This window comes from Gavia stellata, chromosome 3 (genome assembly GCF_030936135.1).
Source record: "Gavia stellata isolate bGavSte3 chromosome 3, bGavSte3.hap2, whole genome shotgun sequence".
Classification (NCBI taxonomy): domain Eukaryota; kingdom Metazoa; phylum Chordata; class Aves; order Gaviiformes; family Gaviidae; genus Gavia; species Gavia stellata.
The window spans coordinates 72,454,446-72,481,215 of NC_082596.1; the positions used below are offsets into that span (position 1 = coordinate 72,454,446).

The 26,770-nt window shown below is 37.8% G+C and overlaps 1 protein-coding gene across 2 annotated transcripts in view; it reads left to right on the forward strand.

Annotated features, from left to right (window-relative positions):
• The first annotated feature begins 3,196 nt into the window (after positions 1 to 3,196).
• The window catches only part of PTPN3 (protein tyrosine phosphatase non-receptor type 3), a 97,930-nt gene continuing 74,356 nt past the window's right edge, over positions 3,197 to 26,770 (forward strand). For both annotated transcript variants that reach the window (XM_059836170.1, XM_059836171.1), the window contains exons 1-6: positions 3,197 to 3,334; positions 14,763 to 14,870; positions 15,047 to 15,089; positions 16,181 to 16,259; positions 17,692 to 17,736; positions 18,687 to 18,739. In XM_059836170.1, coding sequence (XP_059692153.1) covers positions 3,197 to 3,334; positions 14,763 to 14,870; positions 15,047 to 15,089; positions 16,181 to 16,259; positions 17,692 to 17,736; positions 18,687 to 18,739 — 466 coding nt within the window. The remainder of the gene's footprint in view (positions 3,335 to 14,762; positions 14,871 to 15,046; positions 15,090 to 16,180; positions 16,260 to 17,691; positions 17,737 to 18,686; positions 18,740 to 26,770) is intronic.

A 26,770-nucleotide genomic window follows, 5' to 3' on the forward strand; every position in this document is an offset into this window, starting at 1 on the left:
TTCAGCAATAACAATGCATATTGTACAATCTCTTTGATAGCGTTCACAATTCTCGTTATTTATTCTCGTTATTTTTTGTGAAAAACTTCAAAATGGAATTTCATCATTGTCACAAACAGCTTTAGGGTGAAATTCCTGTCATCTATTGTTTCTAGCTGACAGCATTCAACAGAGACCTGGGCTGGGGTTTAGAGAGTATAATATGGTTTATCAGGGGCAATGGTTGAATTTCATGTAGAAATTGATACATAGGTGGAGAAGAAATGTTAGGGGTTAAGTTAGGAAGAACACAGGGGACCACACTCTGAAACTCAAACCCAGCCTACCAGATATACCTCAAGTATGGGCTAGGTTATGCAGGTGACATGCTAGGCTTTCTACAGAGAGGGACCTTGGTATGAAATGGACCTGTAATTACTTGTACTGCTACACAGAGACAATTAAATAAAAATCATCAATTTGTTTTATTCAGGTTTATTTTGTCATAGTTACAAGAGTTGGTTTTTGGGTTTTTTTTGGTTGGTTGTGTCTTTTTTTCCTCTGGATAGCAAGCATATATATATTAAAAAATGTTACTGATGCTGTTTTATTGGCTTTTGTATTTGAAGCTTGAACAAGTGAGTAGCAAGATCTAACTTTATTGTGACACTTGAAAAAATGCTCTACTGGAGAGTGATTAGGATTAGACACCAAAATTTCCGCAAGGTCTCCAAGCATGGCTCGACCTGCATCACGCTCTGCCCTAGGAGTGCAGGGGCTGAACACGATTCTCTCGCTTTTCTCAGGCAGATCAGGAGCTGAGTGCTGGAGACTCCTGTGATTGTTGCTCTCTGCTGAAGCCCAGCTAAGGTGGAAGAGAAGTAGAACATACTTAGAAAAAGGGAATAGTGGAGGTGTGAGATAGGAAGCATTGGGGGCAGCAGGTGAGAAAGGTTGGGGAATACAAGCAAAGAGTCAAACAGCATTTTTCCATGAGCGGAGAAGTCTATAAGCTCCAGGAGCATTAGGCGTCACAATGCAGACTGAGCCCCGAAGGCCAGAGGGTGACACGCTGATAAAGCTTTGAATCTGTCTACCAAAACCTTTTTCTCATGTAGTGACTGTCCCACAGAGAAGAATAACTTTCTCCTTTTACCTATCTGTGGACTAGTGGGTAGAGAGCTATTTCTGCAAGTGAAAAGTTGGGGTTTTTTGACCTCTGAGGGTGGAAAGGGGAGAAAACACTGCAGTATAGTTCATGTAGTCACCTGGCTTTTTGGTAAAAGATAACACAGTGCTGAATAAAAGTTTAAAAATCAGCTGCTAGAAAATTAGGGAGTGTGAGAATGAAGGTTTCTTATACAGTCATAATCTGCCTTCACCTATTCGTATGTCCTTGATAATTAGATAACTGCATGTTTTCTTTAGCAATAACCATTCCCGAATAAGAAAGCCTATTTTCTGGATAAAAAATTTAATATACTATGATTAACTGCAGACTGTGTATCAAGAACAATTTCAAAGAAATAGCAGTGTATAATGTTTTATATAGAAATACTGTTCAGAATGCACCTAAAGATCACCTCTTCCTTTTTTTCCCTCCTTTAAACACAAAAGAAAACAAAAAACCCAAAACAAAACAAAACAAAAAAACCCCAAACCCCCAAACCCATGCCCTTGGGAAAGAATAGAAGGAAAATACTGCCGATCTCCTAGGAAAAAATGCAATGTGCTGCCTAAATAAGTGAGTCTTGGCAACTTACATACACTTTTGGTTTCAGAAAATATACAGTAGCAAACTGTCAATTGGCTGGCAAAAAAAAGAAGTATGTGAGAGTAGTTGTTGAATGCTTTTGTGTGTCTGACTTGTGAGTTTTCTGTGAGAAGGGAATTGTTTTAGCTGCTTCTAAGTATAGATTACACATTGTTATGCGAGGATGGATCACTGCACTGCTTTGTTGCCTTTGGTAGTCTATACAATTTTGCATCTCATGGCTTTTCTTGCATTTCACATTTGCTTTTTGCAGTGATCTGTGGGTAGATATGATGTTTCAGAATTTTAAGTGATTTTATTCTAAATTGATCAGGTTCTTTAGCTGCTTTAAAGAAAAGCCAGCCTATGTTTTAAGGCAGATACACAAATAAGGGGAGATTGCAAAATAGTCCTGATGTTGGTCCTGTCTTGCTTGGCCAGCTAGCCGGGAAACACTCATATTATGCAAGTCTCTTTGTAGCTAGCCTCTAATAAGTGAGGTATGATTTGGTAATTGGTATGGTAATTAACCTGGAAAACTATCCTCTGCTTCGCTTGCCAACTGGCTTTATATGCTGTGATGTTAATTGGTAAACTGATCCGGTGAAGAGAGGCTTGAAATGTTTACAGGCTTGACTCTATTTAATTCATCTCTTATTTCAATGAATGGCTTTTTTCTGTTTGATGGGAGGTTTTGATGGTTTTTTTTTCATTTGTGAAAACTCATTTTCAGATTTTTGGTGTTCATGAAGATTTTTCGGAAAAAAAATCAAAAAACAAACTCCAACAAAACAACTTTTTTTTTGTGGGATGTTCTTCTTGGATATAAATTTCTTGCTTCATGAATTTATGTATGCTAGGCTGTAAAATATTGACATGCTTTTAATGTTAATTCTGGTTGCCTTACATATGGTGTTTGTATATACATTCCTGAAACAAAATGCTATTTGACAGAACATGATCTGCATTAACTCAAGACTGTTTTGTCAGTTGAGAGTAAACAGAATTGTTTTATTGTAGTGAAACTTCTATGGTAAATATAGAAATATGTAGGAAATCTATAAGGGGGTGAGGGATTTACTAGTTATGGATGATAAAAACTTGTCTTGACATTGACTTCCTGCTTTATAGTAGGTGTTTGGGTTTTTTACTGATTTAAAATAAGGCAGTGGCCCATGCCTATCCTAAGTATACACTGCAGGGGTTACCTGTGATTCTCTTAAGCTGGGTACGTTTAGAACATGGAAGCCCCTCTATATATGCATTTCCGTTCTGGTTTATAATATGCTAATTTTATGACTTATTCTTTTATATAAGAAACATTTGTTACTATAGGTATTTGGGGTGTAATAAGGCCTTCATGATGTTGTGGGTTTCTCCAAAATAAACAAAGGTGAAACACAGTGAATTATAAGAACTGTTATTAAACATAATTTTTGTTTTATAGGTTATTCAGCAATAGTTATGAACTCCCGTTTACGAGCCTTAGGTGGGAGGATAAATAACATACGAGCATCAGAACTACCAAAAGAGAAAACCCGATCAGAGATAATCTGTAACGTCCACTTTTTGGATGGCTCAGTACAAAGCTTCAAAGTCAACGTAAGTTTGGAAAACTACTTTTTTTTAAATACATAGAAATTTGTTTGAAAGCTGAAGATCAAATATGGGACCCTGAGGCATGGGATTTCCAAAAGATGTTGAAGATGTAGCTTTGCCATTACAAATTGCAGAATTACTGGTTATGAAATGGATTTATAAAGTGCTATTTTAATTTTCTTTAAAGTCAACCAGTTGAAATTTCATAAAATCATGGCATGCAGATTGTATCTGGAAAAAGGTCTTCTGAATGATATGAACCATGAAGAAACAGATCTGGTGATCATTATCAGCTATGACTAAGTAATTCATATTTAAAGGGGACTCCCAAATTTGGATGTGCTCCTCCTTTTCTCCCATCAAAGAACTGGTAGTGCTAAAAGGAGGAGGCCTTGTAAATTCCTGTAGTGATGTCAGTACATATTTTCTGAAATGCAAAGATGATGTAAATAGTGAAGACATCATGGCTTAGTAGGACAGTTCTGTTCAGCCTTTTATATATGTAGTCTCTTTATCTGGGACCGGGGAGGGAAAAGGGATTAATGGATATTTGTACTCTACAGTTTTACTGTATTTTATTCTGTAAATATTTTAGTTTATAAGCTTCAGTACTGATTAAAAGTATTAGTTCATTTTAAATGAAAACAAAGGAAATACCTTCAATCCTCAATCAATTTTCAGTAGAATTATCTGACTATGCAGAAAACCTGTGAATTTGTGTATATAATACTTGTTTTATTCAATTTACCGTGTTTGAGAAGAAGTGTTTTGCTGAGGAAGCTGTGTTGTTAGATATCTTAGATTATGCAATGCATTCTTATAGGAGATTAAAAACTTTACCTGAAAACTGTATTTTCCTAAGTATTATTACAGTTCTCTTTGTAGACCCATTTTATTTTCGAACTTTGTCTGTTGGATATTTATTGAAATAGAAATTATTTGATAGGTAAACATGATTTTCATTCTAATGATTTTCATTCTAGTATATACAGAATTAGTCTCATATTTTAGTATATATTTTATATACTATGTATATTTATATGCATGTATACGTGTGTGTATATGTATATGAAGTAGCTAACATTGGGGTACAAGGAGAGTAGGTATATGAGAGAAAGAGCAACACATTAGTGTACAATTCCCATTGTTTGTCTCTAGCATGCCCTATAGGATTGCCTTGTCTGTCAGTGAGCTAGCATAATTGCCCTCCCCGCCTGCACAAGGACTTTTGAAAAATGAGGAATTTAACTTTTTTAAATCCATGCATAGTAGTATATTCTTCTTTGTAAACCAGTGTTTACACAGCTTTAGATTTAGCATTTGGCCTGAAATCCAGCACTGTACAAGTGAACTTCGTGCTTCTCATTTCATCCTTTAAGCGGTGAGTGTAATATGATAAACGGGAACCATTTTGGAACTCCGGACCCAGCTGATTTCTCTCCCTGCCTTCGGTGTACCCCCAGGGTATCCCTGCTGGTTACCTCCTCATCCAGGAACTGGAAGGGCCTCCTTTACTGCAGCTCTAATGCTGAACTGTCGTAGGGGTACTGCAGGACCCCTTGTTGCTTTATTGAAAAGAAGCAGGGAGCGTGGCTACCCCACTATGCTATGGGCTAATGCAAGGAAGAGGTTTACCAGAATATTTATGTTCTTCGAGTACTGAGCTTTCACACTGGTGCTGAGGGAGCCTGTGCTTATCTTCCAGGATGGCCCTTACTGATTACCTAACCTTGATGTCTGCCTAAGAACAGGCTTTGCCCCTCTCTGGTTGTGTCGCAAGGTCCAGTTCTCAAAAGGGTTTGAAGCTAGCTGCAGAAAATTTGTGTCTGAGTTCTGCTTACGTTAACAGAAAAATTCAGCTTTGTGAAGTTTGTGCCTGAATGTGTGTGTGTTTTTATTTTAATTGCCAACATCATTCAGTTTTATGTCAGTCAGCAAAGAGTAACTCAGGTCTGTGGTCAGTCTGGGAATCAGCTAGGCATGTATTGAGGGAAAATAAGTTTTGCTCTGAACAGATTTTTCCCCACTAGTGAAGTCCTTCTGTGTTGCTTTAGAGAAACTGTTTTTCATATCAAGACATTGATTTATAGATCTGATTTTGCTCCATACTTCATTCATTTCTGGATGCCAGATCAATTGATGCTTTTGTATTTTTAAGACATTAAATGTAATGTGAATGCATGTCACATGGCATGATCATCCATAAGACAAATTAACAGCAACATATTTAATAATGTAGTAACACATTATTAAAATGAAGGTGCTTTCTGAAATGACTAGACGTGAATACAAGATACATAGATAAAAAGACATAACATGTCTTGTGAATGTTGTAAATATGTTTTCTAGCGTTTTACTTTCTCAGTTTCTACTGTCGTTGCTGAAATCTGTTCAATTTTTCTTTCCTGTCTGAGTTTGGAGAATTGAAACAAACAGTATGACCTCTCTTAAAGCAAAGTGTGTACTGTCTTCTCTTTAAAAGAACTTTATTGTATCTGTGGAAAATTAAGATTGGGAATTTTTCAGTGTTGCATGTTTGTAGGCTAGTGGTACCTGGTTGTGATTTATGACGGCTCTAAGTTTGGATGTATGTAGGCTAACATTCATGTATGCGTAAGTATGCTTTATGTTCATAGACAGGATTATACTTTTCTACCAGAACTAGTGGGAAGTGAATGGGGAGAAGCAGAATACTGAAAGCTTGGCCTTCTTCCATGTAATAGCATAAATGGAATCGAAGACTCCTCCTGTTCCAACAACAACAAACTGGAAAATAGTGAACATAGCTTTGTCATGTAGCAGCTATCTGAACACAGAATTCTTACTGCAAGAGGATTTCTTTCTTTCAAAGGCGTAGGGGCATTATAGAGAAAAATAACATCCAAAAAACCCATCAAGGGTAAGAAGAAGCTCGAGAGATACTTGCTTTGAGTTTCAGCAAGTAGATTTTCCTAAGCTGTCATTTCTAGTATCTTTTTGGCACTGCACAAATGCTCTAGACTAGTGAATTAGAGATTAATTTAAATTTAATACAAAGGTGATAGATAAAATAGTCTAAACTTACAACCTATTGACACACGGAATAGAAGAATTCATGTATTGAAATTTTTGAACTCGTAGTAAGTGACATCTTTTACAATGATGGTAGAACATTCATGGTATCATCAAATACTGAACCTTTTAGAGACCAGGGAGAATAGAGATATGACTTTTCATTCTGTAGCAGCAGGATCTTTATAGACCCCTCACAGTTGATTTTCATCAGACTTTGTTAGCAAACTGCAGAGGCTTATGAAACTTTCAAAATTATAGCTACAGGTCTCTATTATTCTGCTAAATCGTACTTCCTTTTCCCAGTGGTTGTATTTGTAGCAGTGTGAATGAAAACCAAACATCCTAAGACTGGGCAAAGGAAGAAGGAAGGTGGATTTTGCTTATGGAAATAACCTGAGGGAATTTCTATCTACTGAGAAACCAGATGATAGCTGTTTAATTTTATTCTGTGGATTTGTTCTTACTAAGCACTTATTCCAAAGAATATCAGTAGCCTGACCAACTGTAAATAAAGATTCTCCTGGAGAAGTATTCTCCTGGAAAAGCTGGCAACTCGTGGCTTAGACAGGAGCACTCTTCGCTGGGTAAAAAACTGGCTGGATGGCCGAGCCCAGAGAGTCATGGTGAATGGAGTGAAATCCAGTTGGCGGCCGGTCACAAGTGGTGTCCCCCAGGGCTCAGTTTTGGGGCCAGTCTTGTTTAATATCTTTATCAATGATCTAGATGAGGAAATTGAGTGCTCCCTCAGTAAGTTTGCAGACAACACCAAGTTGGGCGGGAGTGTTGATCTGCTCGAGGGTAGGAAGGTTCTGCAGAGGGATCTGGACAGGCTGGATCGATGGGCTGAGGCCAATTGGATGAGGTTCAACAAGGCCAAGTGCCGGGTCCTGCACTTGGGTCACAACAACCCCATGCAACGCTACAGGTTTGAGGACGAGTGGCTGGAAAGCTGCCCCGCAGAAAAGGACCTGTGGGTGCTGGCTGACAGCCGGCTGAATATGAGCCAGCAGTGTGCCCAGGTGGCCAAGAAGGTCAATGGCATCCTGGCCTGTATCAGAAACAGTGTGGCCAGCAGGAGTAGGGAGGTGATCGTGCCCCTGTACTCGGCTCTGGTGAGGCCACACCTCGAATCCTGTGTTCAGTTTTGGGCCCCTCACTACAAGAAGGACATTGAGGTGCTGGAGCGTGTCCAGAGAAGGGTGACAAAGCTGGTGAGGGCTCTGGAGCACAAGTCTTCTTGAGGAGCGGCTGAGGGAACTGGGGTTGTTTAGCCTGGAGAAGAGGAGGCTGAGGGGAGACCTTATCGCTCTCTACAACTACCTGAAAGGGGGTTGTAGAGAGGTGGGTGTTGGTCTCTTCTCCCAAGTGACTAGTGACAGGACTAGAGGAAATGGCCTCAAGTTGCGCCAGGGCAGGTATAGGCTGGATATTAGGAAAAATTTCTTTACTGAGAGGGTGGTGAGACACTGGAATAAGCTGCCCAGGGAAGCGGGGGAGTCACTATCACTGGAGGTGTTCAAGGAACGTGTGGACGTGGCATTGTGGGACATGGTGGTGTTAGCTGATGGTTGGACCTGATGATCTTACAGGTCTTTTCCAACCTTAGTGATTCTGTGAATTTCAAGAGAACAGTGCCATTTTTCTCCTGGATTTTTGGATTTGGCAGAGTAGTGAAGTGATAGGCTTTTTTGTTCATTGTTTTTATTTAAAGGCTTTTATACTACAGTTTTGGCAAGGCTGAAATTTGCATTGATGGTATCACAAAGAGTTAATCAGTATAACTTGTGGTATGTGCTGTTCTTAGGTCATCATTATCAAGAAAGTTCACATGGGAGTACAGACAGACACATTCCACTACATTGCTTACAGTTCAAAATAGAAATGTATGCTAGCTCCACAAGGCTGAAATGGCCTTTCTTGTCTTTCCCTCATTATGTGTTTCAGTATTTAGATGGAACATGTCCAAAGTCCAAGCAAAGAATAGAAGGTGCATGTAAGCTAAGAGTTGGAAACATCCTCTTTCAAAAATACATTTGAGACAAAGGCTTGACTGCACTTGATATGGAGTGTTGCACTTGATTTTAATTATACCCAGGTTTTCTTGAAGCCTCCCAATAAATTTCAGGTGTTTTGAATTTTGTGATAAGGTTAATTCAGTTCTGGCTCTGACACTACCCCTGTCTTGTTCTAAGGCTATAATGCATAAGGTTTCCACATGAGGAAAATGTTAGTTGTCATTCTAATATATACAGAATGTGCTCACATACCATGTTTAGGTGTGTTTAATAGGTGTATATTGAGCAATAATGCAAATTTATTTGCAACTTTTGGTATAAACATGCAGGAATTTTCCATTATTGCTCTACTTTGACTCATTTACCAGGAATGACCACTTGGGAAGTATGACTCTCAATTTCCAGTAAATTGACTTTTGTGAAGGGATAAAATTTACAGTGTCAGATCATTTCTGTTTTGCGTTATCTTTCTGAGTTGACACTTATGTCTTAGTACCTGTGATTTTTTTTTGCTTTTAGACTAGCTGGCTTTTAGTAATAGGGTTTTTTTTCTAGAAATAAAATGATTAGGCAGTAATAATGAGAAAAGCTGCACGACTTGAAATTCAAATAGTAAGGAATGTCTTTCCTTCCCCATCATCTCAATTAAGCTCCTTCTTCCAGTATTTGGTAAGGAACATGATGGTTACAATTAATACTAACAATTACTATTGGTATGTTTAAAATAATGGGCAGTCTTAAAGGTTCTTTTTGATTGTGGTTGTGAGTTATAATTTTAAACCACTCATAGTAAAATGCAGTGATGCACAATTGTTGGATCTTTGTCACTTAAGTTTTCCTACTGGATATTGTTTGATAACACAAGACAGTTTAGTGCTAATCTGTGTCCCTTCATCTTGAAAGAACTGCTGTATGAAGTTTCAGGCTGGCGACAAATATTTAGTTTTATATTGAGGCAGATCAGTATACTCTATGACTGGAAAACAGTAAGACAGTATGAAATTTGATGATGCCTTTGAGGACAGTGAGAAAGTGATCTGACCTACAGCAGGTTTGTTAGTCTTAGCCCTTCGTGGGGCCTGACTTTATAATAAATACTGCAGGAAAGAATTAGTGGAGGGGAGATTTTTCCAAAGTTAGAACTGGAATGACTAACCTCATGTATATGTTTGTTTTAAATCATTTTTAAGGCAGAGGAAATGCAGTGGGTCAAAACTCTGTGGGCTTGGATAAATATTTTGTATGACCTTTATATAGGAAAATACTGTGCTGGAGTGTATGGGATCTAGAAGAGTTGCGGGCAGAGAATTGGCTCAAGAGGTGGCAGTAGATCTTGCTGAACAGATGTTAAACAGTGTGAGGACATTAATAGAGTTCTTGACTGTCAAATTTCATCAACATGTTGCTATTGAATCTTTTTCAGTAAATCAAAAATGTAAGGTTTGAGGCATTTTTAACAATAAAAAGATACAGGAATATGAGGTAGCAGATAGGTTATCTTGAACAAGGAGTAACTGCAGTGAGGGAAATCAGTAGGGTAAACTAATAGCTTTCATAAGATGAGGTAATGTTTTTTTTAAGCTCAATTTTCAGCTGCAAACAATAGAGGAGGAGAACACTGGTAGCTGCTGAGCTGCTCAGCTGGCTGAGCTGCTCATGTGTTATCGTTCTGAAAAAGGTGAGCACTATTATGCACCAAGCAGAAATCTTCAGCCAATGTCAAGGAAGTATTAACAGTGTTAGTCTTGGCATCGAGGCCACTCTCCAGGGAATGTCATGTGAGGATCCTGGCTACTCGCAAGCAAAAGAGGGAAGTTCCAGTCAGGCAGACATAGAAAGAACAATGAGGATGCCCTGCAAAAGAGTCTGGACCTAAGGAAAGAAGAGGCCGTTCTGTTTATTCTAGCTAAACAAAATCTTGCATGCTCTGAATAAGAGCATCAGGTGAGTAAATGAATTCCAGGAGGAGAAAAGGACAGGTAGCAGAAGAGCAAATTAATTAGCTGTGTGTAAAATCAGTGTGGAAATTAAACGAAAGTGTAGCACTTTGTTCAAGCTCATAGGCATATCGGGACCAAAGGACACAGGCTGTTTGGTGGTGGATGACTGTTACAGGCTAAATTAGGAAAGGATGACCTCAAACAGCACATGAGGGGCAATGGGTATTGTGTCTGAAGTGAGACTGAATTTGCAAAAGCTTAGATGGTGCTTAACTGTGAGGTTGTCATTGCCAGAAAGTGGGGGCAAAGCTCTTGCAGACGAGAGGGACAGGGAGATGTGCTATATGCTGCACTGTCCTCTTAAAGTGTCACTTTGTACCACTTACCTTGTAGAAGTTAATAAACTGAAAGGATTACTTGCATATTTACCCCTCCACTCCAAAGAACTAACAGTCTTCACTTATGTTTATGCAGTTCTTAAGACAGTGGGTCTTGATCACCCCAGCTTCTAGGCAGTACTTGACATTAAAACTAATGAAGGGGTTCTTTCTCCTCAAAATCCTGTAGCTTACTAGAAATTAAACTTGACTAATCTAAATTCCTTAAATCTAACAGGAAATTGTGGCACAGGCAGAATGTAATAGGTGTTAGTTATGATTGCTTTAAAGATTAATTTTTGGCCTGTCCAACATAAGGTGAAATATATTTCAAAGCATATTTAAATGGAGGTGAATGGTGTGTGGTTGTGAGGTGGTTGATGCAAAGCTTTCAATAGTTCAGAGTAAGGATTGGTAGATGTAAGGAAGATGAAATAAATGGAAATTTCTTTTTCAGGGTGGAAACAAGCAAAGCTCTTGGAAATATGTTTTTAGTAGAAAAAAACTTTAAAATTCTTAAGAATCTCTTAAGAGCTTGTGTCTTTATAACAGAATAGGCTAGTGTGGAAAGTGCAATTTTTTTTTATCTCATCGTAGAAAGCTACGAGCTTTATTAAGAATGTCTTAACTACTTGCTGTAATGGATGACAAGGATAAAGAGAACTTGGTTCTAATGCCCAGTTTAGATGGGCGGCATTCATGTTGTTTTGCCCTCTTTCTATGGCGGAAGGGAGTGAAAATACAATGTGTTGTAAAGCACTTGCCACATGGTAGTATTAGAGTACACTGTGGCCATGGACTGTATTTGAGTGAATGTCAGAATTCAAAAGCAGTGATGTGACATGCTTAGCCTGCCTCACTTTACACCTAGATCTCAAAACTGTTTATGTGCAAAATAGATTGAAGGTTGTGCAGCATGAGCTGTGTGGTAACTTTATTTTTAGGTGTAGAGGCTGAAAAATAATTCAGGTGTTTCTTAAAACAAAGCCAAAGCTGAGAAAATATGGACTTTCTTGAGGAAAAACAACAAAAATCTTCAGCTTCAGGAATTTTAACAACTGAAGAAGACTTTAATAATTTAAAATAACCTTTTGTACTTAGCTTAGATTTCTGGAGTGGGTGCTTGATCTAGGCACTGTGGACGAAACTTTGTGCTTTTAATACCGGAGAGCAAGAACTGGAGCCACAGAAAAGTAGTGTTGGAAATCACTTTTGATAGGAAATGTGGAGAGGAGGAAGAGAAGGAAATAGTAGGTATGTAGGTGGAGGAGACTAGTACTGGCTGAGCAGCTGGGTTTAGGGATGGGAGACCCATGAGAACACTGCAAAGAGAGAACTGTGACTGCTGAGCAAGAATATTGTAGCAGGAAGCTTGCTTGTCTTTACAGGGGAGCAGTGAGAAGGCTTAGCAATTCATGCGTGCTCAGGGAGAGGGGGGGATGCAATTGTGAGAGGGGGGGAGAGAGAAGGTGAAGGCATCTGAATTGGGATGAAGGACCAGAAACATGAAAAAAGAGAAGGGAATTAGGAGAGAATGCTGTTGGCAAAGAAAGGAGACTGAAGGGAGTCAGAAGTGTTGAAATTCAGAGAGAAAATTAGCAGAAGAATCTGCCCTCTGTGGTCTTCTCCTGCCCCATTTGTAGTGAAACCTGAGATGCCTGAATACTTTCTTTCAGTCCAGTGTATGTCTCCTCCCCTGCAAATACTGCTTTTGGTCACAATACAACTTCAGTTGCTCATTTAGCTTGTGTTAGAAGTATGCACCATAGATGTGCAATTATGCTTCTGAGTTGTGCAGGTGTCATGTGATGTCACTTGAAAGTGTTTTAACATTCTGCTTTGTAAAAACACAACCCTGGGGAAATGAGTATGGTATGTATAGTAAGGCAGCGCTAAAGATGAACGTATTCACGTCAGGAAACGCCTATTATTTCAGAGGGTTAAGGTGGCATCTGCTGTTTTTGTAGGGCCCTCCTGTGTACATATTTGGATAACCTCTGATAGCAAATCTCAGTCTTCATAGCGGAGCCCACCTCATTGGTGGTGCTGGACAGAACTGCCTGAGAGATGCACGGCACTGTGGCTGTGTGCAAGGAGGAATGTATGGTTGTGTGGTTCTTACCTGTCGCTGAGATTTCAGTTTCTAAGCTGGATCTAGGTCTATCCTATTTCAGAAAAAAAGTTGGGTTTGATCAGTGCCATGGTTTGAATATCCCATGGAACAGTAGCCTGTTCAAAAGAAGGGGAGTAGGAATGTGCAGCTGGGGAAGAAGGAGGGGACAGAGCTGCTGCTTTTGGTGGCAGCACAGACTGAGTGGACTCGCATTTATTGCAAGACCTCAACTGTTTATTGTGAAAGTTAAACAAGATGGGAGACCATTGGAGGGGAAAGGGTAGTCTCATATATAAGACAGTCCGGTGTTGCCTACATTGTTTCCTTCATATGTGACTTTGCTCTGGAAAAATGGGCACAGCTTTTCACAGGAGGCCAATAGTTGGCTGTTACCTTACTTTGCATCTGGAGCCTAATGTAGAAACACTGAGCTTCCAAATCACAAATGAGCTACTAGGAGTTCTGCTCTAGCAGTAGGAGTGTTGGATAATATTCTGTCCTGCAAAATAAGGTAGCCAAGTGGGTGTCTTTTGCTTGAATCTTTGTTCTTCTTTTCCCATCTTTTAAATAGGAAGAATGCTTTTATGAGATAAGGGAAGACTATGGAATGTGTTACTATTTAAAGCACTCAATTACAACAGTGTGGTACCCTCTTTAAAAAAAGAAAAAAGGTAAATCTGTCTTCTGAACAGGACTTGAGTGTTGTATAATAAACAAGGTCTAGACAAAGAGAATTGAATACAACATTGTGTTCTTAGCTTATTAAGTGAGCACTCATGCACTGAGTAAGACTGGGGCCATCCACAAAAATGTGGTCACTATCATGCTTATACATTAAGTCCTTAGTTTCAAGAGATTATTTAAGAAATGTGTTTAAGAAATCAGAACTTAATTTTTAAGAAATTTTTTTCAGAACAAAGTGCTTGTCTTTTGCAGTCTGTCTAATTTTCCTCCGGTAATCCGTCTTTTACATGTGTGCAGTTTATTTCTGCTTTTAAGAGTGAGATTTGGAATGAAAAATTAGTTTGCCGTGATTTTTTCAGTAGACAAGATATAAGCAAACCAGCCTGGTTTTTGCTCTCTCCAGCAATTTCGTATATGAAAATCTAGACCTAAAATGCCACATAGCTTTGCAAGCTATTCGTTACATATTTAGGTTTGCAGTCTTGTTGAGGGGTTTTTGTTTGTTTCTTTTTGTGATTGGGTTTTTTTAACAGAATTGGTTCACAGTGTTCTTTGGCAGAAGAACATGGCATGGCGATACTTGTTTGGCTGGGGAAAAGTATACCATGCTTAGGCTTCTGGCTCTCCCCTGCCTGTGTAATTCCTCAGTAACAACAGTTCTTCTGTGATAACCTGTCTTGAGGGACCTTTAGGCAGAAAGTGGGGTGGCTGAATGGCAGCTGAGTGTGTGAGGCTGAGGGGCAGGTGGGAGTTGAAGCTGAAGTACAGGGTCTTAGGGCTGGAGCACAGCATCCTCCTGCTTTTTTCCCCTCCTCCTAGGGGATGTATACTGACTTTGCCTTTTGACAGCTGACTTGGAAACGGAGAGCTGCTTCGGTGGTGACAGCAGGGGCCAGGGCAGCCCCATGTGGCTGTTAGTCACATTGCTTCTAAAGACTGTGGTCAAGGGAGAGGCTGTTTGCTTAAAATTAAATTACTGGACCGACCTCCAGGGCTTGAGTTCACATCAATTCGTATTATGAGATTTCACATGCCTAATGTATTTTGGAAGGAAAGCCTCTTAAAAAAAAAAAAGATACTTTTATCAGAATAAAGTTTTTTATTGCTGAGAAACTTTGAACCAAAGAATTAGCAGCTATTTTTATTTTTGAGTTATATTTTTTTAAAGAACAAATTTATTTCAGTTAAGTGTCTCTTAAAATGTGTAAGTGTCACAGAGTTTCACTTCCAAAGTCTTCTTGTTTTCAGAAACAAGACACTGGACAGATTTTGTTGGATATGACCTATAACCAGTTGGGTGTGACCGAGAAGGAATATTTTGGTTTACAGCAAAATGAAACTTCAGTCGATTCACCTGTAAGTATAGTAAATAATAAATGTGTGTGCATGTATATGTGTGTATGCATATATATACACACATATATGCATATACCTGTATGTATACACACATACACATGCACACACATACACATAAATAAACAATATTTATTTGTAAATATTTTTAATCCATCTAATAGTTTTTCATTTCACAGCGATGGCTTGAACCAAATAAACCTATTAGAAAACAGTTAAAAGGTAAGACTTGTTTTTAATATTTTGATTATAACTGTGTAGTCCTGCTTTTCTGTGTTCTTACGACTAGAATAAATACAGTTCTTGCAAATTAGTGCATCCAGATGGTAGATTTTCTTTAAGAGCAAGTCTTTTCTCTGCCAGTCTTTTCAGCATAGCTTTCTACATCTCTTACTGCTGCCTGAGTGCTAATAAGACCTGGTAGGTCACTAACTTTGATGCTGTAATGGCATCTAAACCTGGGTTCTGAAGAGTGTTGGACATCGTGGCCGTGAAAGCAGTAGTCATATCACGGTGCCATTAAATTCCTCCTGATAGGGAAGATAAAGAAGAGGGGTTTTAATGGAGGCAAGTGGCGCCAGTTTCACGTATAGGTTCTGACAATTTCTTGTCTCAAGTAGAATAAGAAAATAATAATTTAATGCTTGTTTTTATTAAAAAACAACCAAACAAAAAACCAACACCACACACTTCCAAGTGTGTGTGTTGTTCTAGTATGTCTTGTTTATAAACAGCTTTGGGTAATACAAAATGCTTACTAAGAAGGACAGGCTGGCCAGCATGACCCTGCCAGATAGCAGCTTAGAAGGGACTTGAGTGACACTGTCCCAATTTGTGCTGTGAAACTTGAGCTGTGTTTTTCAGCTGTCTTATTTCTACTATATGCTCTAGACTGTGTAGGAATTGAAATAAAAATACCTGAAGTTAACATGGTGAACTTATCTTAATTTCTTGTATTTGTATGTAAGATAGAATTGAGCATTATCCCAATTGAGACACTTCAAATATATTTGCTGCTTTTTTCTCTTCTAATACCTATGAGGCAAAGATAACTAAATAATGTCTTTTATGTAAAGTAGCACATACAAAGTCCTTTAAAAAAAAGCATCATAATATTTGAGAATATTTTCTTCTTACAGTTGTTGGGGGATCAGGAGAGACTTCTCATGTTTCTTTTAGTTTCATGACAAAAATGCATGAGATTTCTATGTAGTTGTTCATGTAATTTTTCTGTAAATATTTTCCATAAATAAAAACCTTGGGCTCTTTCTTTTTTAAACAAAAAATTGATTTGCTCTTCTAAAATATTGCAGGAGGTTTCCCCTGCACCCTGCGTTTTCGTGTAAGGTTTTTTATACCTGATCCTAACACACTTCAGCAAGAACAAACCAGGTAATTTCTGTTTGATGTTTGCTTCCATGAACTAAGAATGTGTAAAGCCCTCCTTTCCCATCTCCACATCTTGGCAAACTATGCTTTATTAGGTAGATAACTTCGTATAACTCTATGCATTAAATGTGTTTGGAACTGACAGCTTGATGCTGTGCTCACAATGAATGGTTTCTGCTATACACAGCCTACAGCTCCAAAATACAGCCAGAGTATGAGCTAGTACAAAGATGACAGTTGGTTTATTTCCATCTTGGATACCTTTTTTCTTTTTTTTTTTTTTTGAGCCCTTCGTCACTTGAAGTACTTACCTATTGCATTTTTTTCTCATTTTCTTTTCTGATCCCTTAATTAATTAGATGCAATGATTAAAAAATAGGGAAGTTCAATGAGTAAGCTGTCTGCATGCCCTAAGTCTATGTTAGAAGTTTTGTGTCAACACTGAGTCAGTTTTCAACATGTGTAGTACATTTAATACTGAGGGCGTGGGAGGGTGGGGTTTATTTTGTTTCAGGAAGAACAGATAACAGTTGTTGTTTTCTAGTTTGCCCATTACTTATAATATGCAAAGATCTATAATGCTTCAGTTTATAGTAGTCCTTTTACAATTTTCTTTTTTAACGTATCTCTGACTTTTTTTGGGGTAGTGGTGTTCCTGAGTTATAAGCAATTTTCAATTAATTTGTCACAAGGCTTTAACTGAATACTTGTTCAGTGCACATGATTTAGAATTTCGAATTCACAGGCACCCATTAATCTGGAATTTTTGTAACATTTCCATTGTTTGTTAATTTCAGTGACTAGAGAATATAAATAGTACAGCATGTTAAATGATATTTCTTGTAGAAAACTTAGCTATTGATCTGTTTTGGTATTTGCTAATCATGCAGTTGTAAACTGTTCTGCAGTTTTAAACTGAAATTATTCAAAGACCTGCTCTTCATGGTGCCTCACATCTTCACATCCCAACTCTCCAGTATCACTATAAAGTAACATTGTCAAACACACTAATATAAGCAAGACTGAACTGTTTTTGGAGAATTGTTTAAGAGCTTTTTGTCAGCATGTGCTACTTGAGAAATGTCTCATCCTCCATTGAGTAGTTTCAAGATAGACTATCACAGTTTGGGTTTGGTTTTGGTTTGTGTTTTACAGTTTTTACAGTTCTGTAAAGGTTTAGTTTTTGTAGTGTTTGTTGTGGCATTAATACTGTGGTCCTGGAGTTGTAGTAGAAACTGCCAAAGATTTTTAGAACTGTCGTGAGAGTGAGTGGGTGTATGATTGCATATTTGTAAATGCTACTAAGCTTTATTTAACTGTTTGTATAGTTTGCCAGGAAATCTAATAAAATAAAACTAATACATGTAATCATTTAAACTATACCTTTTAAATGTGAAAATATATGTTTGTTTGTTTTCCAAAAATTCTTTTCTAGGCACTTATTCTTCCTTCAATTGAAGACTGATATTGTTGAAGGAAGGTAATAAGAAGAATCTTCAATTTCTCTGTAATTATTTTTAAAATAAAATAAAAAAAACCCCAAAATCAAAAAAGCATTTTTCTGAGGGTATCGTTCCTATAAAAATGTACCTTGTGAAATATTGCTTTAAAAGAAAATCAAATGGCTAGGAAAAGTTATAAATTTTCACATAGCTCATTTATTAAGAACAGTTTAGAAATCAGTTGTGAATGAGATGTAGGAGATTCTGTGTGTCTGCACGTACAATGTCAACCTGAGAGACCTTTATGCAAGGCATGGTGTGCCAGGCATGGTATTCCAAACGTGGGGACCCGCTGTCTAGTGCGGTAATCAGGAGGGAGTAGCAAAGGGCAGTTCATGCTCTCATTTCTCATGATTTCAGGGTTATATTCCCTATAGGTGGGTATATACCCAGTGGTTCCTTTGCCTGCGATTCCTCTGCCTTTGTAAATTTAAATTAAAAAAAAAAAAAAGGAGGAAAAAGGTGGTCTCAGTATTTGCTGCCAAATGTAAATTGCCTTTAGGTGTTGGCTTTTTTCTTCTATGGAGTCAGTTTTGGTCAGAGCTGCCTTTGTGCTTGGCATTTTGGCTAATTTTAGTGGCTTTGTCTAGTTTTAAATATACCAGACTGCAGCTATTAAAATAACATCGAGAGCCCCATAAAAATTCCTTCCCCTTTTGCTTTCCCAAATAAGCATCCAGCAAGAATACAGGCATGTCCTTTTAGGACTAGTTACTTCCATTCACTTAAGAAGCTGTTACACAGCAACTAGCTTTTAATGTCCAATCCTACTGTGCTTTGTAAGTCAAACTTTGTAAGAAAAAAACAGATAATCTGTTTATCTTTGAAGATAAATGAGTCTTCACGTACTGAAGTAGTTGCAGAGACATTGTTAACAATACATTTTTACAGTCTATGTCTAAATAAAAATATTTTCCCTTCTTTCCAGGTTGTCATGCCCAATTAATTCTGCTGTTGTCCTGGCATCGTATGCAGTACAATGTAAGTAATAACCAATCATTATTTTGTTAATAAATGTATTCGACCGACTACCTTCTCTGCTGTTTGGCACTGCAAAATAAGGAAAGATTTCTTTCCTTGTCTATTTGTACAGAATATTCAAAATGCTACAGGTGATGCTTTGTAAAGAAGGCGCAGGTTATTAAAGCAGCCTTCAGACAGTCTGAATAGAAAAAGCATACTTGTTAGGTCTGTGAAAAAAAAAAAAGCTGATACAAGAATAACGTTCTTATTTATGTGTGCTTGTACTGCTGACAAAAAAGGCAGGTTTTCATTGTCATTGGAAACAAAATAATGCAACTTACTGTGTGTTACAATAGCTATGGGAAAGCATTCCAGGGAAATAAGAGATCATCTAGAGAACAGTTAAGGGGAAGGTAAACTTGTGATTAAGAAACTCCAATGTTCTTATGTAATTTTTTTAAGGGAATTTGATTCGTTAGATGTGTAAAACTGTCTGGCACTTTGCAATACATTTAAGGTGACACTGCGTACAAGAACTTAATCCTTCTCATCTGCCTGCAACTGGCAAAAAGAAATTCTAAGGGTGATACTAGAAAAATATCTTCTCTTGGAAAACCAAAACGGAGCCTGATCCTATGCCTTACAGGCATCCTAAACAGATAGTGAAAAACAGCTGGAGGAAAAACTGTTGCATTAAACAAACAAACAAAAAAAAAAAGCCAGGTTGAGGGTTTAGTGGAGTTTGTATCTTTGTAAAAATGATTGTCTGGGGAAAGCATACTAGCATAGTTACGTAATTATTTGGCTGATGTATATTTATCCCATTTCTTTATGGAAAGGCTAGCAAGGTCTGCAGAAATGATTGAGGTAATTTTTGCTTGAAATAAGGACCAAGCTAAATAACTAAAATATGGTTTTCAAAGGAGAAAGTGATAAACTGTTGGTATCTATGAAAATTCCAAGTGGCTATGAAACATTCATTTTTATTTTTAAGTATACCATATGTTGTGCCCTTTTATTAAATCAAACTTTAACCACATTCAAGCTTAGTAAGAATGGTTGAAACCAGAACAAGTCTTCCGTAGTAGGCAGGGGTCCCAGTTTTGTTGCCAAAGGAAATGTGTCCCTGCTCCTGTATCCCTGGGGCACAGTAGGTTACTTGAAGGCTGAAATACTCTGAACCTTTAGGATTGCTAAACACAGTGTTGCTGACCCAATTGTGCTAAAGCACAAAAATGTAAAGGTACAGTGAAGAATGCAAATATTTTATCACAAAGTCAGGCTTAACGTGATTTTTAAAATTAATTATGCCACAGATAGCGTAGCCCAAATCGCAAAGTAATTCCTGTTTCCCCTTCAGTTTTATGACCGTTCCCTTTTTTAGTGCTTTGGATACCTACTAATGCAGTTATTTCTACTAAAGGAGAATGATAGAAGGTCAGTGAAGATTTTGGAAGGGTGCTAAAGTGTTTTAATTTCTCTGTTTCCTGGTGGATTCTGGAATTACCCATGCAGCTAACTCATGATAGTGCTGCTGTTACCAGGTTTTTTATTAAAAAAAACCCTTTCTTTTTTGCTAGCTGATGGCCTTTCTGTTGCTGTTTGTATGATACCAATATTTATTCTTTGCATCAGCAAAGAATGAAACATTTAATAGAAAGACGTATTCCCTTAGAGGAAAAAAGAAGAAGGTTTTTGTTTTGCTACCAGGTTGTTGCCATTTACCTAAAGGTGATGGCATAGGAAAGACCTTCTGAAATCTGAGTGTGTAGGTCTCCTTATCTAGTTATGTTTGCTAGGATTCTTGTCAACTTAAATAGTTTTAAATAGTTTTCTTTTGGTGTTTTAATTTCTAATCATACTTATTAATGAGAGATGAAGTTCTGGGATATGAGGTATCTGCTTATTAAAAAGCCATTGTTTGAAGTTGCCATGGATCGTTTCTACCTGAGCTGTTTCTTATTACTGCCACTTCTTGGTGGTTTTCAGGCTGGTCTGTCCTGTAACTTCCCTTGTATGCAGAAGGGGGAAATCATCGTTGTCTGACAACCTCCTGGTTATTTGTTTAAAAGGTGGAGCAGTTGTCACTGGCAGGAGGGCTGAGGCAGATGTCTTTCATTGTGCACAAAGTCTGATGTTTGATATTTCTGCTCTTGCTTTTTAACTATAGTTTTCACATGTGGCAGTTGTATGGTCGACCTTCACAGGCTTTGTCTGAGTTTTGCAAAGGGACAGTTCGTGGCCATGTCTGTTGTGCCACTGGAGTGCTGCTTCTCTGTATTGCCCTTTGCACAGGTGTTTGGGTTCAGCACTGCTGTTCTGAAATAAAGCTCTGACCTGTTACTAAGCACTGTTGTAGCACACCCTGTGTTGTCTGGTGGTGCTAAGTTACAGCGAAATACAAGTGGGTGTGAATACTGTGTCTAAATAGCATGTGACTAAACTTGAGTACGAATACCTTTCAGACACTTGAAGAATAAGTTGTTAGTTTATTATCAGTAAATGTGCTTTGTGACAGAAATGATCAGTGGATTTTGAAATCCTTTTTAAAGTAGAACTTATTAACGTGCATTTCATATAGTTTTGAAATCATTAAGTCTGAAGGATACTCTCGTACTGAAAAAAGAATCTAATGAAAAATCATATGTCTTGTTTTTCGCTAGTCTAAAATGGGAATGTTGTACAGTCTATAAAATTAACTAAGGGACCTATGCAATGTGTGTATTGCTTTTTTATTTAAAATGTCAGAAAGCTGATTTAGCACCACTTGTTTTCTATCACTTCATGGTAAGTTCCCATTTCCAGAACAGTATTTAAATGACTAACTATTGGTATGTAAGAAGTCCCATGGGTTTGGTGGGAATATGCTCTTATGTGCGTAAATCCTTTGCTGGGTTGGGACTTGAATCTAAAGCACAGCAACAAAGCCAACAAAAGATGTTATGAATACTTCGAAGCTTTCTTCTTCCTGAGCATCAGTTGCTCAACGATTCATTGTGACTGGGGTCTTTCTCTTATCTCCTGTGACATTGTACCCCTCTCAGCTCTGCTTTGAGAACCAGGAGGTTTCTCTAGCATGCTGCTATCTATCTTTGGGAGTTTGTTCAGAAAGGGGTTGACTGGTTGCTTGGGATTCAAAGGGGCTTTAACCTCTTCTAAGAAAAGGAAGGCTGGCAAGGGTGAAGATTTGAGGAAAGCTGAGCTTAGTGTTCAAGTCCCTCAGGAACTAGGCATAAGAGAGTTTGTTAGAATTTTGGGAACACTAGAAGACTGAGATCCCAGAGGAGGAGGTGGGCTGTAAGATTTAGAGGAACATCAATAGCAGCTCCACAGTGAGAGTCTCACCACATAATTCCCCCATCAACTTTCTTCTTGCCTGACTCTTCTCACTTGCCTTCATTTTGTCCCTCTCTCTTTTTACAGAAATTACATTGAAACCTCAGACTTCCTAATTTATGGAGACCTGCCCCTTTTAATAGCTAGCATTTGGGGATTTTTTCTGTGTGTGCTCCCTGCCTATGCTTTTTTGAAGTGAAATAGAGCTCAGAAGGACATCATGTAAGCTGAGAGATTTGCTCAGAGGTCAGCCAGGTTCCTGCTACTCTCCAGGGCACTTCTAGCCCTTATCCCTCCGAATCAAAATCAGACTGGATGGACAAAGAGAACTTTGACCTGAATTTCTGGTGTTTGAAATTATTTACCAGATATGTTGAGTAGTCTGAGGATTGTGTGCATGTCCCATCTGTTCTTCTGAAGCTTGCAGAAATGCTGTTCAGTCACTGGTACCTTTTATCATGTCTTACAGTACCTGTCATCAGCAGTACCAGACTGTTATCTGTGTGATGGTGCTGAAACTCCCAATACAAGAATCTGCTTGGAGAGTTTAATTGAAATACATGCCCATTTTCTTCCACATGGTTCACTGTGGTCTAGATTGCTGCTCTTGAGCTTGCTAACATCTCCTTGTACAGCAGCTCTTCTAAGACTGTTGTGATAGTTTATATACAGCAGCTCTCCAGCTGTTTTGGACTGTTTTCTCTTAATTACATTTTTACAGTTCTGCTAGGCAATACAGAGGCCACTTCAGGAGATCATTACTTGAAGTATTGTTTATCTGGTGTTCTTCCACTATGCCACAAATAATTTTTTGAATCTGTAACACTTCAAAACAAAGTACAATGCTGTAATCTCTTGAGTGGAGAACCGCAGATTGGGATACTGGCCAGTGCTGTAGCTGAAGGAGCTGACTTTCTACAGTGCCTTGTAGACTTGGTACTATTCTGTATCTTTAAGGTGGGTGAACCTATTAAATATTTTTATGTAACATAACTAAAAAGGGGAAAAGAACGGTTACCCAAGTTTAAGGTCCATGTAGTACAGTATTATGGTAATGAGTAGTGGTGAATGCTGAGTGACAATGTACATGAGACAAGATCAGAGTAGTTTTAAATGCACTAGTTCTGCAAAACCTCCTAATGTTTTGCGAGTACTGATATCTGTTCCCTTAAGTCTTTTATCCCGGTACTTTTTCAAAATGAATACTCTTTGTACTTTGGATTATGCTTTGCTTTTTTCAATACTTTTTTTGATTGTGACTGTATGGTTTCTGAAGTACATGTTGTATTTGAGATGCAGAAATAACAGCTCAGTGTAATTTACATTTTCTAAGTTCTTGCTTTCTTTTCCTTGTGATGTTTTTTTTGCTGTGTCTCGGTTTTGAGCTGCTGATTTTTTAATTTTTTTTCTTTAATAAAAGATACTACAATGACTGACTCATTTATAATTCTGGAGTGATAATAGATAACTTGGACACCACCATTGTGTATGTATAGTTGGCATTTTTTTGTACAAATGTTCCTTTGTTTTTATTAATGCCTAATTTCTCATTCTGTCTTACCGCAAAGTGACCAGCTGTCATAAGTGGTCATAAGCAGATATTTGCAGTCATCTCTAGATTGAAGCTTCTTTTAAGGGCTCTTGAGTGTAAAGCAGTATTTCCTTTTACAAAACAGGTTAGTTTTATCCACATGATAGCTAGTTCTACTTACCCATTAGGGACATCATGCTTACTTACTCAGTGGTTGAGTGGGTTAGAGTTCATGCTCTCATCCTTATTTGGACATAGGTTCCACTTGTTGAAACACCTTTCCTTCTCTCAGCATCCACTTAGGAGGGTTTTGGTCCTTTTTGGAGTCACTCTCTGATAACCATTTTCAATATGGTGTCTTTAATCTCTACATCTACATGGATTTTGCTCATTTCAATGCTCCTTTTTGGTCTCCCTTTAATAAGTGTCTACATTTTTATGTTGGTTCTTTGAAACTGAATTCTGCTGTAGTGGATTATTTTCTGATTCCAGAAGCATTTTCATACCTGAGTACTTTGTTACTGTTAAGAAAAGGTAACTGCTTTAGTTTATGCTATGCAGTGCATCATCTTTCTTCTGTTCTCTATTTGTGCCAAGAAGCAATAACTTAAAATGTCTAAACTGATTGAACTGAACAGATTAGGAAGTATCTTTTCTTTTTGTACCTCAGTGTTCCTATGAAGATAAATTTATCATTAACCTTTTAATATTATATTTCACTCTCATCTCAGCATAATTAGTCATTGCTGTCCTAATTTGGAGGCTGGTCATGTGGCCTTAACTATATTTTAATCCTGGATTGCAATTTTATACCTGTGGATTTTTACTCCTTGATAAAAGTTAAATTAGTTATATAACTGGTGTGCTAGACTTGTCCCATTGTTTGGTTATTTTCTGTTCCACTGGCAACCTGATCTGCTTATGTAATTATCCTCTTTTAAAACCAGGCAACTCAGTTCACTTTTGTGCTTTATTCATGTCACCTAAAATATTCAATCCTGCAGAAAGTTACTAATTCAACATGAAACTACTTGATTTTTTTTCTAGCGCACTTCTCAGGTCTTTAGAAAGTTGATATTAAACCTGTTTTCAAGGACTAGCTTTTATAGGCATTCCTTTGGACCAAATTGTCCATATTATCTGTAACCGATTTCTCATCATGTTTAGCCAATGAGCCATTTATACATTTCCCTTCTTGACATCTGTAATTACTTGGAATGCCCATATGCAGAAATAGGTTCTGGTGCTAATACTTTGTATGCAAATTTTTTTATTATAGTTTACAAGCAAACTCTGTAGAATTGGAGACCAACTTATCTTCTGTACCTTGGAGGATATCACATAGATGGAAAGTAGAAATCGGTCACCCTTTAAGTTATACAAAGCTAAAGGCCTATATTTTCTACTATTATGTTTTCTGGGGCTTCCTGTGGAAATTGGGCCAGATTGAAATGGTGATATTTGGTACTGTTAGCCTTCAAAAACAACAACAAAATTAATTTCTAAACCTGGAACCAAACGAATATTTATCTTGGTCAAGTAGCAGAAAGCTTGGATGTCAAAAATAACTTCATGTAAGTAAGAACCACAGGCAAATTTAGCTTGGAAGGGGCTTTTTCAAGGTCAGATCAAGTTGCTCAGAGCCTTTCCAGTTCATTTTTGCATTTCCAGTGCTGAAATGTCTGTTGTCTGTCATCCTTTTGGTTTGCAACTCAAAGAAGATTCTGGCTCTGTCTTTCTTGCACCCTTCCTTTGGGGTAGTAGAAGACAGAAATGAGATCAGTGCTGCCTTACCCTAATATATAAGCCAACTGACCAATGTTTTCTTGGAAGAAACCACGGAATAAATGAAGCCTCAGTAATTACTGTGAGAGTTGTTGGCATCAGTGGCCTTTTTTTGCTTCCATATGTGTCAGATCTTCCCTCTATAAAACTCTCTTTTTTTCTCTCTTTTTTTTTTTTCCCCTAAATGAAGTAATATATCTGGCACTTGAGCATCTCTTTCTAGTGAAGATGCATGTGTAGCCATAGCATTCGTATTGAAATCTATCAGTGCTACATAAATGCACTTGTTCCTGGTCTTCCCTTCCTCTGTATTCAAATCTTATAAAAATGTGTAAATATTTTTTCATTTTAATTAGTCTTTTTCTTTACCTTCCTGCACAAAAGCCTTTCTGCTGCCAGCAGAAAGAGACAAAAATATATACCCACCACATTGTTCTAACTGAAAAAATTCTTTTTACGAAGTCTGAAGAAAAGGTGGCTTGTTTAGGTTTCAATAAGGCATAGGCAGTTCCTATCCTGTGTAAACATGTATGATCTCAAGTTTTTTATTTGTTTGTCAAGCATTTATAAATTGTTACTGTATTGAGAGCTTGTACAACTGCTGTTTTGGTAGGTTAACATGGGATTTCATCCGTGGAAAATTATTCTGTGGCTACTTGGCTATTGCACTATTCTTTTACTAAGAGTTATAAAATAAATGTCCTTTTTTATTGAATATGGCCTTCTAAATGAATGGTCCATCACGTTCCCTTCTTTATAGCCTTTCGTATTAGATATAGAACTCTTAAAATACAAGAATGTGATGTTCAAATAACTAATTGATTTTTTAATACCTCCTTGGTTCCATTTTCTTTCATTTTACACTATATTTTTCCCAGTTATAATGAATTAAAGAGCAACAGTTGGCTAGAATGGAGAAAGGTAAAAAATACGCTTTCTTCTACTCTAACTTTATCCTCATTGAGTCAGTATCTGCTGGCTTATGTGATCAGAGCAGAAGCTATGTCAGGAGAAACTCAGATTAGGAACAGGTCTTTAGTGTTTCCTCCCCCTCTACTCTCTTCTGGAGAAATCCAGTAAAGAGGTAGAAACCTCACAGGTTTTTCTTCTTACTGAGGTCTTGATATGCCCTAACTTTTTTTTTTTTCCTACTTGGGAAATTAAATACTGCACAAGATCATTAGTCTTCCAAGATGTCTGCTAATCTGCATTTATAGTTTCTCTTCAACTGTGACAGTTGGCTGGGGAGTTGGAGAAGCAAGTAGTACTCTAAACTGCTCCCCTTGTTGACAAGACCTCAGGTAGCTAGGAGGAAGAGGAAAAAAAGACCAGAGCAACCTCCATAATTGGAAGATGAGCAAGAAGACTCTACCTCATAATGCATGAAGAAACAGCAA